The 13701-nt window shown below is 42.3% G+C and overlaps 1 protein-coding gene across 2 annotated transcripts in view; it reads left to right on the top strand.

Moving 5' to 3' along the window:
* BRSK2 (BR serine/threonine kinase 2) overlaps positions 1 to 13701 on the top strand; it is a 602546-nt gene that overhangs the window by 516578 nt on the left and 72267 nt on the right. For both annotated transcript variants that reach the window (XM_084828558.1, XM_084828549.1), the window contains exons 8-10: positions 690 to 836; positions 10229 to 10260; positions 12598 to 12762. In XM_084828558.1, coding sequence (XP_084684684.1) covers positions 690 to 836; positions 10229 to 10260; positions 12598 to 12762 — 344 coding nt within the window. The remainder of the gene's footprint in view (positions 1 to 689; positions 837 to 10228; positions 10261 to 12597; positions 12763 to 13701) is intronic.

The following is a 13701-nucleotide window of genomic DNA, read 5'->3' as shown; positions in this document are numbered from 1 at the left end:
AATGATACCCACACGGCTCTTCACTCCCTACCCCCTTAAAAAAAATATTAATAAAAAATGGAAAAATGTTTGGGCACCAGTTTCTCCTTCCTGTTCCTGAGCCTGCTGCTGATCAGCTGTTCTGTGGGCATGCAGATAAAGCAAGGCAAAGGAGGAGAGAGGAGAGAAAGAGCGAGGCTAGGAATAGGAACGGAGAGAAAGAAGAAGGCTAGGGATGGGGAAGGGAGAGAAATGGTGAGGAAAGGGGTTGGAGGAGAGAAATGGTGAGGTTAGAGGCTAGGAATGGAGAGAGAGAGCAAAGGGAAAAGGTCTGTGTGGATAATAGAAGAAGAAGGAGAAGAAGAAGAAGAAGAAGAGATGGGCCAGGAAGCAACTCTTTCCATTTCCCCCTCCCTCCCAGCCTCTAGCCGCTATTTCTCCCCACCACCACCACCTCTTGACTAGCCAAGCTCCCACAGCAGCCATTATGTGACTAGCCACATCCTCAATAGGAGCCATTTTGTGGTGGTGCCCACAGCAGTTTCTCAAATTCCCAAATGTGTCCACAGGTCCAAAGAGGTTGGGGACCCATCTCTTAATGTCTTCTCATTTCTCTCCACTGTTCTTCCATTGCTTTTGCTGAACATCCATTCACCTTTTTACCTTCTTCTTTTACTTCTGTCTCCTGTTTTTCTGTCATGCTGCTTCAGGGCGCCCTACCATTTGATGATGATAACTTGCGGCAGCTGCTGGAGAAAGTGAAACGTGGTGTGTTCCATATGCCACATTTCATCCCCCCAGACTGTCAAAATCTCTTGCGTGGGATGATTGAAGTGGATGCCTCGAAACGGCTGACGGTAAGAAGACATTCACTACAGATCTGATGACTTCCACTTTCCAAGACATCCAGTGACCAGGTTTGCATGTCACAGCGACAATTCCTGGGTTGTTTAACCCAGGAATTGTGGAGATGAGGAGAGTACTCAAGTCATTTCTGATTTCAATTAGCATTCCAGGAATGCCCCATCCCTGGGTTGTTTCATGACATCCAGACTCGGGGACTCTGGGTTGTGTATGAGTTAAACAATCCAGCGTTAACCCAGCAACAAACCACGGGCAATTGTTGTTTAGCCATAAACAACCCAGAGTTTCCACAAAACAATCCAGGAATGGGGCGTTCCTGGGTTGTTAATTGAAATCAGAAATGGCTTGTATGCTCTGCTCATCCCTGCAATTCCTGGGTTAAAAAACCCAGGAATTTCCGTTGTGACATGTGAACAGGGTCAATGTCTCTGCATCTAAACCAGCCTTCCCCAAACTGGGTCCCTCCGGATATTTTGGACTACAACCCCCAGCATTAGTATTTTAAACAATGCACATTTCTAGCCCTAATGGCTGTGAAGATAAGCCTGAATCTATGTATGTAATTCCAGATTACATCTTAGAAGCAAGAGGGAGTCTGACTAACATTTCCAGTGCATAGTGAAGTGGTTTCAGTGCCCTGCATCTCTTTCCTCACCCTCTCCCGATGACTAGCAAGAACAGAAATATGTAAAATAGGAAGATATATACAGTGTAACTTTATGTCTACAGAATGTGTAAAGTTTCCTTGGTGAGGAAATTTTATTTTTGTTGTTTAGCACATTAAAATACCATTAGCCCTGTTTATTGGTGTGGATTTTTTACCCTCTCCTTCCATACCTCTTCCGATAATCTAGCCCTAACACCTGTATTTATTCTCAGCTAGTTGAGTGACCACCATTGTATATGACCAGGCCCTTGTTTAGGCATAAGCCTATCACATCATAGATTACTTTAGATTAGCTTGTGATATATTTATTCACATTACAAGAAGGCTTCCTCCAAAATGCCAAAATTGCAGTATCCATTTCAAATAATCATTCTGTTATGCAATGGTTGCCATTAAAAGAAATGGTGTGCAATTAAGGGTTCATAGTGCAGGCCTGTTGTTGTTTAATGCCCATCATACCCACCCACCCCAGTGTTACTCACCAGATCCCCCAGATCTGACTCTTTTAGGGAAGGGAAGGGAAGGGAAGGGAAGCCATTTTCAGGAGGAGGCTAGGGTGCATTTGGACAACAGAGTTCTCATTTACCAAGCAGTAGCAATAGAGACAGGGAGGTCTCTTAAGAGACCTCTCTAGAAGGCCTTTCTTCCACCCTCCCTGCTGACTGGCACAGTGCAATGGCACTGACCCAGGCTCTAGAGAGCCAAGGGACTGCAGTTTTTTAGGTACATTTGTCCTTAGTATGGACTTTGAGCATGCTGGGATCCAGGGTCCTTCCACCTGCAGTATTATGTCCCAGCACAAGGAAAGTTGGAACATGTAATTTCTAAGCAACTTAATGTCCAAATTAAGGTATTGAGCACCCAGGAAAACTACATTTTTAGGGTTCCCTCACACTTGGGATGCTACTGTGGAAGTGTTCAGTGCATCAGGGAGGGAGGATTGGGGGCACTGCAGAGAGGTCATCAAAGAGGCCTTCCTATTGTTACCACTCCCACCAAGTAATTAGGAAGGGATGGATGTAATAGCAGGGATTCTGGTGATGGTATCAGTGAACTAATAATGAGCTGGCCCCCAATCTTATTGGAGTTTGGGCTTAGTTCATAATCAGATCACCAGGGGGTTTGTAAGTTCACCACTACAACAACACCTCTACCACCCACTCACACACACAATTTCTGAACTCTGGTACAGTCACTATTTGGAACCAACCTGTGTAGATTCCATACATTCAGTTATTTTGTTTTATATTTGTGTATGCCTAAAATCACTTTCCTGTGCTCCACGGGAGGAAATCTTTACTTGAGGAGGCTGTCTCTTGCTACGTTTTGTAGTGAACTCATACCAGGGTTGCACTGTAATTTGTGTGTGTGTGTACCATGTTAATACTGCAAGGTAACCACTTTAAATAATTTTGAAAAGCAAAACTTCTAATTTAACTGGTGATTTTTTTAGGTTTTTGTAGGTGCTTTTGCTATCAGAGTTTATATATTTATACACTAGCAATGATTTTGCATATAGTTACTGAGCTCACAGAATCTTTCTGCATGGAGGTATGTATGAAAAAATAATAATCTAAAACCCCTTCCAGTTCTTCATTCTGTTAAAATATTTATAAACCACAACTTGGATTAGTGTTTGACTTCTCAACAGAAGACAGCACACTACTAAGTCAGTTTGCAATAAATGGAATGATGATTTAAGGACGTTAGCTTTCCCCCACCCGCCTCCACACAGCTGCTTGGGACTGAAATGAAACCCTCACCTCACCGCATAGTAATTGCCTATCTTTAAGTTCCATTCATTATCAGTCTAGGTTGCATGCAGCTTGGTGAGTGACTCATAATATCCTAAATCCATCACATTCTGGGAGTCTAAGTTTCTATGTTCCCTCTAATTTCCTCCCACCCAGAATACAGATTATTGTGTATGTGTTCGTGCATTTCAATAGCAGCATGCGTGTTTATGGAATTGCCCTGTATCCTGGTTTGGATGAACTTGCAACCGGTAATTTACATAATCTAATGCAAATGTTCTGTGCTCCTTTACTGAATGTTATTATTGGGTCATTAAAGATATTCTGATCAGGCCACTATTTAATTGAAGTGGCTATTTGAATTGGTCTGTCTGTAACTTACAACTAGCTTTCCACTGTGCGTGATGACAAGTTCTGTGCAACATGAAAGTTTGCATATGCCTTCATACTTATTTATTTATTTATTTATTTGTAAACATTTAGACCCCACCTTTTCCACCTGGGGGCTTAAGGCATCTAATAAAAATGATAAATTTAACAATTTTTTAAAATCCCTACAACTTAAAACAAAACTACTAAACATGAAAACAGCAGCAGAAGATAAAAACTACAACAGCAGTCTCTCTCTATATATATATATATATACACACACACACACACACACACACACTGCTTGTGTGTGTGTGTGTGTATTTATATATATAATATCAGAGACAGGTTCAAACAGCAGGTTAAAAATTACATATTAAACACCTTCTTAAAAGGGAAAGTTTTCACAGTTTCTGGTAGTTCCAGAGCCTGCAGCAGCCATTGAAAAAACCCTCTCCCTAGTCCCAACCAAGTGTACATCTGGGGTTGTTGGGAAATATAAGGGGGCCTCCAAAATGATCTCAGTAGATGAGCAGGCTGATCTGGGAGAAGTGGTCCTTCAGATATCCTATTCCTAAACCATCCAGGGCTTGAAAAATCATCACCAGCACTCTGAATTGTACCTGGAAAAAGATCAGAAGCCAGTGCAGCTATTTCAACATGGGAGTCCCATTTATATAGTATATTTTACCTCCTATGATGAACCAAAGTCTATGTAAAGGTAGACCTACAGTTGTACACATGTTGCCATGTTATAATTTTTCCCCATTGTTGGTAGAATAAAATAAAAATTAAGAGGGAGTCACATGCTCCCTGTATGTGGCCTCTATTAACAATCAGGCTGCTGCACTGTGGACCAACTGAAGTTTCCATATACTCTTTCGAGGCAGCCCTTGGGAGCACATTGCAACAATCCAGAGATGATGTAACTGAAGCATTTATCATCCTGGCCAGATTTGCATTGTCCAGGAATGGGTGCAGTTGGTGCAGCACCCTCAACTGGGCAAAGGCACTCCTCATCACATTTGAGACCTAGGCATCCAAGGTCAAGACCAGATCCAGGAGAACCCTGAAACTACAAACTCTTACTGCTCTACTGACTATAAGCACCTCTGTCTTCTCCAGATTCAATTTCAGTTTTTTTGCTCCTATCAAGTTAATTACTGTCTTCAGGAAATGGGTCAGGTCCTTGACGGCCTCCCCAGAAAGAGATGGAACAAAGAGATAGAGTTGGGTGTCATCCATATATTGGTCATTGATATATCGGGTGTCATCCATGTACTGCACTTCAAAACCCTGAATGACCTCCCCCAGCAATTTCATGTAGATGTTAAATAGCATGGAAGACAAAGTAGAACCCTGAGGAACACCAGAGGCCAATGGCCAAAGCGGTGAACAGAAGCCCCCTAGCACTACCTTCTGAAACCGGCCCCCCAGAATGGACTGAAGCTACCATAATACTGTTCCCTCAAGTCCTATTGACTGGAGGTTCAACAGAATTGCCAGCTTGTGAGACACAAAAATCCTCAAGAGCCATCAGAAAACCATTTGGATCTATCACTCCCCTAGGGCGGACCATCCTAACAGGACCCCTGCTCCTACCAGGTAGTAATCTGGCCCTCACAATGGAACTGTATTAAGTTCCCTAAGGAACTTTAAAAAAACGGCCCAAGTGTGACCTGTTGAATGTGTGGAGCCAGAAATTACCTGGGATAAGCTCATGCATTGAGCAGGAGGTTGGACTCGATGGTCTTGTAGACCCCTTCCAACCCCACTATTCTGTGATTCTATGATTGTCATGATGGTTGCCAGTGTGAGCACTGAAGTTCCCCAGAACAGCCAGTTTTGGAAAATCCAACACCATATAGAAAATAGGAAGCTCCTTTATACTGAGGCAGACCATTGGTCCCTCTAGCCCAGTACTGTCCTTGCTGATTGGCAGGGCCTTTCCAGGGTTTCAGGCAAGAGTTTTTCATACCCTACCTGGAGTTGCTGAGGATTGAACCTGGGACATTCCGCATGCAAAGCAGGTGCTCTACCACTGAGCCATGGCCACTCCATTAGATCATCCCCAAAACCACATTGGCCAGTTCAGGTAGAAAGATTGTTGGGCAGCAGGGCAGGCAGTACACCAACAGGGAAATACCCATGCCACCAGTAATAGCCACTCTCAGTAGCTGCTGCCACATTCTGTAGTAGAGAGCTTGCTGGTCACTCTCATGTCAATTCCCACACTCCTTCCGTTGGCACTTTAATCTGGGGGTGGTGCTGTCAAATGCTTCACCTGCAGCAGATGGAAAAACAAGCCCTGCTTGCTTGCTGCTGCTGTCTCTGCTTGGGGCAGCTGGCTCCACTTCTACTGATGATTTCTTTTTTAAAACTAACAATTAAACCATTATGGCATCCATTTGTTTTAGGGAGATATTATTTATTACATTTATATCCTTCCTTTTCCTCCAAGGAGCCCAAAGTGGCATCCTCCTCCACTCGCTCTCCATTTTATCCTTGCAATAACTCTTTGAGGTAGGTTAGGCTGAGAGTTCGTGACTGGCCCAAAGTCACCCAGTGAGTTCCATGGCCGAGAGGGAACTAGAACCTGGAATGTCCCCATCCAACACTCTAACCACTACACCACATGGGCATGATGTAATCTACATCACATGGAAGGTAGACTCAAAAATTGTAATTGTTTTAGTAACTGAGGATTGCATCCAACATTTTTATTAGACTTGGGGTGGGTAGGTTCCTTTTTTGGGCTTGTGGCTTGCTGATGGCAGTGTTTGCCATTTGAAAATATCTATCCATCCATCCATCCATCTATCTATAAATGCATTTATGTCCTGCCCTTCTGGTGCAAAAGCTCCACTCAGAGCAGCTTACAACATTTAGGAATTACAGTTTCATAAAAATATTAAAAAGTCAACCAAGAGGATGAGGTCAGCAGCTAAAACCAAATAATAAGAATGTTACCTGCTACATACAACAAAAGCCTGTCTGAATCAAACAGTCTTCAGCAACCAGCAAAAAACATCTGCAGAGGGGGCCAACCACACTTCATTGTACACTGTGTTCCATAATTGGGTGCACCTGCTGAGAAGGCCCTGGTATCTTCACTGCATGGACATCTGCAGAACTGTGGCCATTGGTCCCTCCTCTTCCAGAATTAACACTGGCACTTCCACAGTGTCTGTGTCCAAAGATCTTGTTTTTATCATGCATCTGGCAAACATTCCAAACTGGACCATGTGATATAGGGAAATTGAATGTTTAAAGGCCTCCCCCCCCCTTGAGCTTAGCACTGATGAAGAGAGATAGGAAGACCCATTAAATACCTCTGTGGCTTAAACACATTTAAGCAACATATTTTAACATTTAAAATTTAAATGAAGGAAGAAGTGAGATTAACTCCCATTGTGGATCACCCTCCCTTGCATTGCAGAGCAAAAGCCTACAGACATCTCGTTGTCAAAATCAATTGCCATCTTATAACCCTTCCTTGTCACTTTAAAGTAGATGAAAAGCAACAAAGCATTAATTAATTACTGCATCTTTAAAAAAAAAATCTGAACATGCTTTCAGAGTGAGATAGAAGACAGTGCTGTTAATTTATTTTTAAGGCACCATTTGACCCCATTTGATGTCTTTATATGAAGGGTTAAAATGTCTCAATTGTGGCTCAGTCATTGCATACTCTTTTGTCTTGGAAACTATTGCAAACCCTTCTGGTATGGAAGCTGTTGCTTCTGCCATTGTGACACAGCTTCAGACTGGGAAAGAAGCAGGCATGAAAAGGGACTTGGACATGCCTTAGCCCTATCATATGCACTCTTGTCTGAAGTCATTAACGGCTGTGCTTCTTTGTATGCATGGTAGGCAGAACAACCTTGTGAAAGAGCCTTAATGCACAAGATTGGGATTTAACATTGTACTCTGAAGTTAGGGCACCCAGTTATACAAATATAAGTATATTCAGAGTCATAACATATTGTTGAAAATAGCCCTTAAAATATAAAACATCTATTAAGTTGAAAACTGTTGCATATGAATAAATCAACTTTAGATCAGTCAGGTCTTGGATGGAAGACCATCTCTGAAGTTTATGGAGGAAAGGCAGGATATAAATGCAATATAATAAATAAAAAGACAGCTTTTCTTCAGGAGCCTTACATATTTGCTATGTCTTGGGATTGATGTGCCATGGCTACTAGACTTGATGGCTGTGTGCTACCTCCAGTATCAGAGGCAGTATGCCCATGTACAACAGTTGCTGGGGAACATAGGCGGGAGGGTGCTGTTGCACTTGTGTCCCGCTTGTGGGTTCCTGGTCGACAGCTGGTTGGCCACTGTGTGAACAGAATGCTGGACTAGATGGACTCTTGGTTTGATCCAGCAGGGCTCTTCTTATGTTCGGTACATAGCAGCCGAGACAACAGGAACTGCAAGCCCTGATACAAATTACCAACAGGTGACCTGGGGACCTTTCCCAATATCTTATGAATAGTTTCTTCCCCCTTAGTTTAGACAAGAAAGGGTTGTTTGAGGAGAACAGGTTCCCTGTACGTATAGACAAAGGACTGGCATGGTCCATAAAGCATTGCTGTCTAAACTACAGGTGATAAGCAGGAGTGTATCAGATTTAAGCATTTGATACTTACATATACCACCCTCCATTCTCAACCTGAGCCAAAGTGAGCTAGGATGTGTTTGCTAACTAGTTAGAAGCAGAAGGCCTAATATTTTCTTTTACTTTTTAAAGGAGACTCTTAGACTTTATTACGCACTTTCAACTCCTGTTCAGAATTCTATTTCATGTACTTTTAATTTAGGAAAATCTCTGTCATACCAAAGAAGTTGCCTCATTAAAAAAAAAAGTCTGCTTAGAGCTTCCCAAAGTGATTGATATATAATGTACAGAAGCCTCTGATTCCCTTGCTGTCTGTGTGGGCCTCCTTCTCTCGATCTCAAAGCAGCCTTCTGTCACTTTGCTGTGTTCCGCACATATTCATGCACATATTTTGGCTCACCAGTTCTCATTAGTCTGGAAATGAAGTGAAAAGTAATGGGAGCAGGACAGCTGCCTCAGTTCTTGATGGCCAGTTTAATGGGCCTCTGATCCCATATTTCAGTCAGAAGGGCTTACACATTGTTCCAGTTGTCTGCCCACCCCTAGGTCACAGCTAGCACCAGCCCATCTGCACTGTGAATATTTGCACACATAATGCCTTGCAAGCTCAGCAGTTAGTTTTGAGGCCCATTCACTTGGAATCAGTACCCAGGAAGCAGTCTGTTTCCTTCTTCTGTAAGACTTTTTCTAGCTTGGCTATATCTGAACAGAACAGGTGTTATGTATGACTTACGAGTTTTGCTGTGGCCTGGTTACTTTTGAAGTAACCACAAGAAAACTTCTGGCATGTGACTTCTGCTTAGTCATTGCTGCTACCAGAATTTTGAATCTTATTTAGTGTTGTTTGTTTAGTGCAGGGATGGGGAACCTCTGGCCTGTTAGCCTAATCCAGTCTGTGGGGGTTCCTGTGGAGATGGGGAAACTCTGGCCTGTGGAAGTTTGGGCTCCATCCCCAAGAGTCCAGCCCCTTGAGACTAGCAGTGGCTTTGGGAAGTTAGCAGGGAGAGGAATCCCCACTGTTACCTCCGATCAGTGATACCCGGAGGAATCCCTACTGTTATCTCTGGTCCTCAGTCAGAATGGAGCGAAACCAGCTCAGTCGTCTTTGCTCATTTGTCAGAGGGTGATGGAGGACTGAAGGGAACTGAGGATGCAGGGGAAGAGCGAGACCAAGCTGCTTTGGTTGGCTTCACACATCCTGGGCTTTGGCCTGGGTGGAGTGAAGCATGCTCCCTGGCCAAAGCAGGGACCTGACCATGTTAAGGGGGGAGGTCCCTCCCCTGGGGAATGGGCATGACCCTGCCCCCTGACATCATCTGGCCCATGGGGGGGGATTAGTTCCCCACTCGTGGTTTAGTGATAACCATCTTGGCTATTTCATCCCTTGAACTTGTCAACTTCTCAGTCAGTCTTAGCTTCTATATCCTTAAGAAATCTCTAAATATCATGCAAGGTTTGGCATGACCTTCGCTATTCTAACTTCCAATGGGGGGAGCTAGAGAGGCAAGGAGCAGCAGCCAGAAAGAAAGAGGAGTCTCTCATATGTGGGAGGGAGCCAAGCTTATCTATTAGATGATTGGAAAGGAAAATCTTGTGGTGCTTAGGTTCTAGCCTTGCCACATGAAAACATTTTTTTTCTCTGCATGCTACCCAGCACTTTACAGGATAAGTTCTGGTATTTGTCTGCCTTTGTCCTCCAGTTACCTTTATCTGAAATGTGTAGCATAGTTCCAGCTTGACTATGGGTAGTGGGGGTAACAGGCACAGGTATATTTGGGTTTGATGGTGACATGTGCTAGAAGGAATGATGAGTACAGTCACAGCTTCCTATGAATGTAGATGGACTGGGACCCTTGTGCAGAGATCCATATCTGACATTGACCAAACTACAGAATACAGTGCTCAGCAGTGTAATATAGGTACTTGTTATTTTGTGTTGTACTCATTCTTTTGTTTTCTGTTTCCTTGTAGCTAGAACACATTCAGAAGCACATATGGTATATGTAAGTAATTTTCATTGAAGTTTGGAAAACTGTCTTAAAGTCAATTATTTTCAGGGAACCTAGAGAACTGTAAATGACTTCTGTACAAAGACCCCAATAGAGGGAGCCACAAGCACAGCAGAAGAACCAGTGCGCGCGTGCCCTCCCCTACCCCTACCATTAGATCAGTGCTGTCAGAGTCCTGTGCATACTACCCTCCCTCTTTTGGATATAACTGAATATTATCCATTACAAATTCCGTCTTAAAAACAACAGGAAGAATATTTGTATATCTTCTGGCATTCCTAGGCCAACAACAGAGAACTGAAGCAATAAGCATCTGTAAACAAAAGCTGTCTCCTTCACATCCAGTTTGTTTGTTTGTTTGTTTGTTTTATATTCTGCCTTTCCACCAAAAATTGTGCTCAAGGCTATCTCTTCCTTTAAAATGAGCATAATTTTTATGACATCAGCATTTGCTATATGTGGAATATATATATATTTTTATGACATCAGCATTTGTGTATGTGGAATTGCCATCATGATCGATAATAGTGGCATTATTCATGAAATAAAAAAGGTCTACAAGAATGAAATGTTCTGACACATCAAATGCAACCCCCCCCCCCCAGCCAACTGCTGAAAAATGGCACTGCACTTTGGGTTATCCATTTGGGTATCCTTATATAATATAGATACTGTGTTGTGCTTCATAGAGCATTTATGAATACGATTTTGCTTTGCACAGAAGTGCCAATATGCTAAAAATAAAAATTCCTTTGCACAGCTTGATAACAAACTGATGCCTGAATGCACCTTACAGGGGGATCCTTATTGCCCCAGTAAATGTTTACCTAATCTTCCTAGTTCTGCCTGAGGTTGCAGTTTTAAGCACAATTACACTGCAATCCTATATATGTCTACTCAAAAGTAAGTCCTATTGAGTTCAATGGGGCTTACTGCCAGGTAAGTGGGTATAGGATTGCAGCCTTTCTTGAAAATAAGTTCCAGTGAAGTAAAATAAATGGGACATATTTCCAAGTAAGCATGTTTAGAATTGGGCATACCAAGTAAGGAATTGCTATTTACCAGCACTCAGATCACTGAAAGTTCACTGCAGTTAATTCCTCAGCAAGCAGACCTATCATCATGTGTGTAAGTGTGTGTGTGTGTGTGTGTGTGTGTGTGAGAGAGAGAGAGAGAGAGAGAGTTTGCTGTTACTAAAGTGGCTTGTTATTTATATTAAAATTTATTACCCACTTTCTAAACATTTTATTCAATGTGGTTCACAGTCAGAACCTCAATACAACCTCCGTAATAAAGCCAGTACAATAAAATAAAAATGGAATACAATTAAGTCATTGTTATGGATTATGCCTATGACTACAAAGCCAAGTAAATCATAAGTCTGTCTCCTATCAATCCACGCCATTTTGAATGCCCTCCCCATTTTGAAACTTTCCCTCTTTCCCTTCCTCTTTTTTTCCCCTGGAGGCTCTGCACTTATCCTCTGTAGTGTTCAAGCACATGTCTCCTTCCATTATTAAAAAAAACACAACAGCATTTCTACCCATAATAAAGGTTATTTTCTACAAGCAAAAGGTTATTTTCTAGCCCCACCCCTTCTATTATGTGGGGCTGGAGATACCACTGGATATGACAACCACAAACTACTAAAATATAGTAGCATTGCCCACTTGGAATGGCCCTTCATTGAAGAGAGTAGAGTATGAATAAATACTAAGAATAAATATCAGTATCTATTTTGAACAACTGTATTTGAAAGCAGGAGAAATTAGACCATTTTTAAACATCACTAAAAATCACTAGGTGTTATTGAAACACATAATCTATGAAATAAGTGAGTTGTCCCAAATTGACTATTAAAATTTAGCAAACACAGAACTATTTATGAACATGCAGGGTCCCACATGTGCCTTCTTCTGAAGCACACCTGTTTGAGTAGAGGTTTTAGAAGTGATAATTCCTCACAATTCACACCTTGGGTTATTATTCATCACTAAACACAACTATGCTTTGTAGACCTGTAGCCCAAATTCTGATGAGGCAACACCTGTAATTACAGTCTGCCAAGTGATCTACAAACGTAGGGCTCCAAAACACTGTGCAGCTCTTAATTACATTGCTGTGAGGTTTGTGCTGCCTTTCTGATATGGGCCAGACAGAAATTACTTTATATGGGTCTTCATCTGCAAGGTATTAAAGACCTTAATCTTCCACTGAATTCTGAAGCTAAAGGAAAACTGTACTCTTTGGGAGGACAGATGGGTTTTCACTGTCTTGCTATTGCTATGAATGCTGCTATGTTTTACTTTTTCCCCTTCCCCTTCTTTGCAGAGGGGGTAAAAATGAGCCAGAGCCAGAACAACCAATTCCTCGAAAGGTGCAGATTCGCTCTCTCCCTTCATTGGAGGACATTGATCCTGATGTTTTAGACAGCATGCACTCATTAGGTTGCTTCCGCGACAGAAACAAACTCTTACAGGACCTGCTATCGGAAGAGTAAGCACTCAGTCTTTACTTGACATAGGCTTGGTTGGGTATATGGGGAGTGTAGAGGAACGGACATCTGTAACTATTGTAGTTGTATATTAAAGGGGGAATGTTTCTTACCCTGCAGCTGCAGAAGGCCCTCTCTTTTACACAACTGTTGGAAGTTCAAGAACCCTGTCCTCTGATGCATACATGGATCTTCTTCCCTTTGGGTCACAAGATGAACCAGTTAACATTCTGCAACTATTTGGGATGTGAAAGAAAGAATTTATTTGTGTTAAGCCAAACTAATGATCCATATAGCTCAATACTATTTATCCTTACTGGCAGGGGATCTCTTGAAGATTGCTGATGCAATCGTTCATAATCATAATCATAGTGCTTTCATGTTTTCAAATGTCCAGAACACTTCACGTGCACTATCTACTTGCAATTTTGACAACAAGCCTGTAATGTAAGTTAGTACTATTATCTCCCATATTGCACAGGGGGTGGGGAGACTGAACCTCAAAACGAGTGGCTTGCCTAAGGCTGCCAAGTGAGTTCATTGCAGAGGTGAGATTCTAGGGACTTTTGGATTTATAGCTCAGAGCTTCTCTCCATTAAGCAAAAATCCTGCATCCTTACCGGGGCCTTCTTCCAGAGTTTTTCTGGGTTTACAATGGGCTCCTTTAGATGGCAAACACGTGATTTCAGATCGAAAACATCCCTTCTCAGCAATGCTGTATATGTTCAGTGAAACAGTGCCATCTAGTGGCTGAATTATAGCACAGGGATGGCATTCCACACTGCCGATATGGTGCCATTAAGGTTTATTACAGCTTATCTCTGATCTTTTTGAAAGGGGGAAAAGAGTTGGAAATGTCCTGGAGGTTGACGACGTCGTGTAAAGGACCCACAAACTTCTATGAATGGCCAATCACGAGCATGCAATAAAAGCCTCATGTG

Source organism: Heloderma suspectum, chromosome 1 (assembly GCF_057233095.1).
Source record: "Heloderma suspectum isolate Gila_16-S chromosome 1, 16-S_ref, whole genome shotgun sequence".
Classification (NCBI taxonomy): domain Eukaryota; kingdom Metazoa; phylum Chordata; class Lepidosauria; order Squamata; family Helodermatidae; genus Heloderma; species Heloderma suspectum.
Note: the sequence above shows the minus strand (reverse complement) of the source record. Positions and strands in the feature narration are given on the sequence as shown.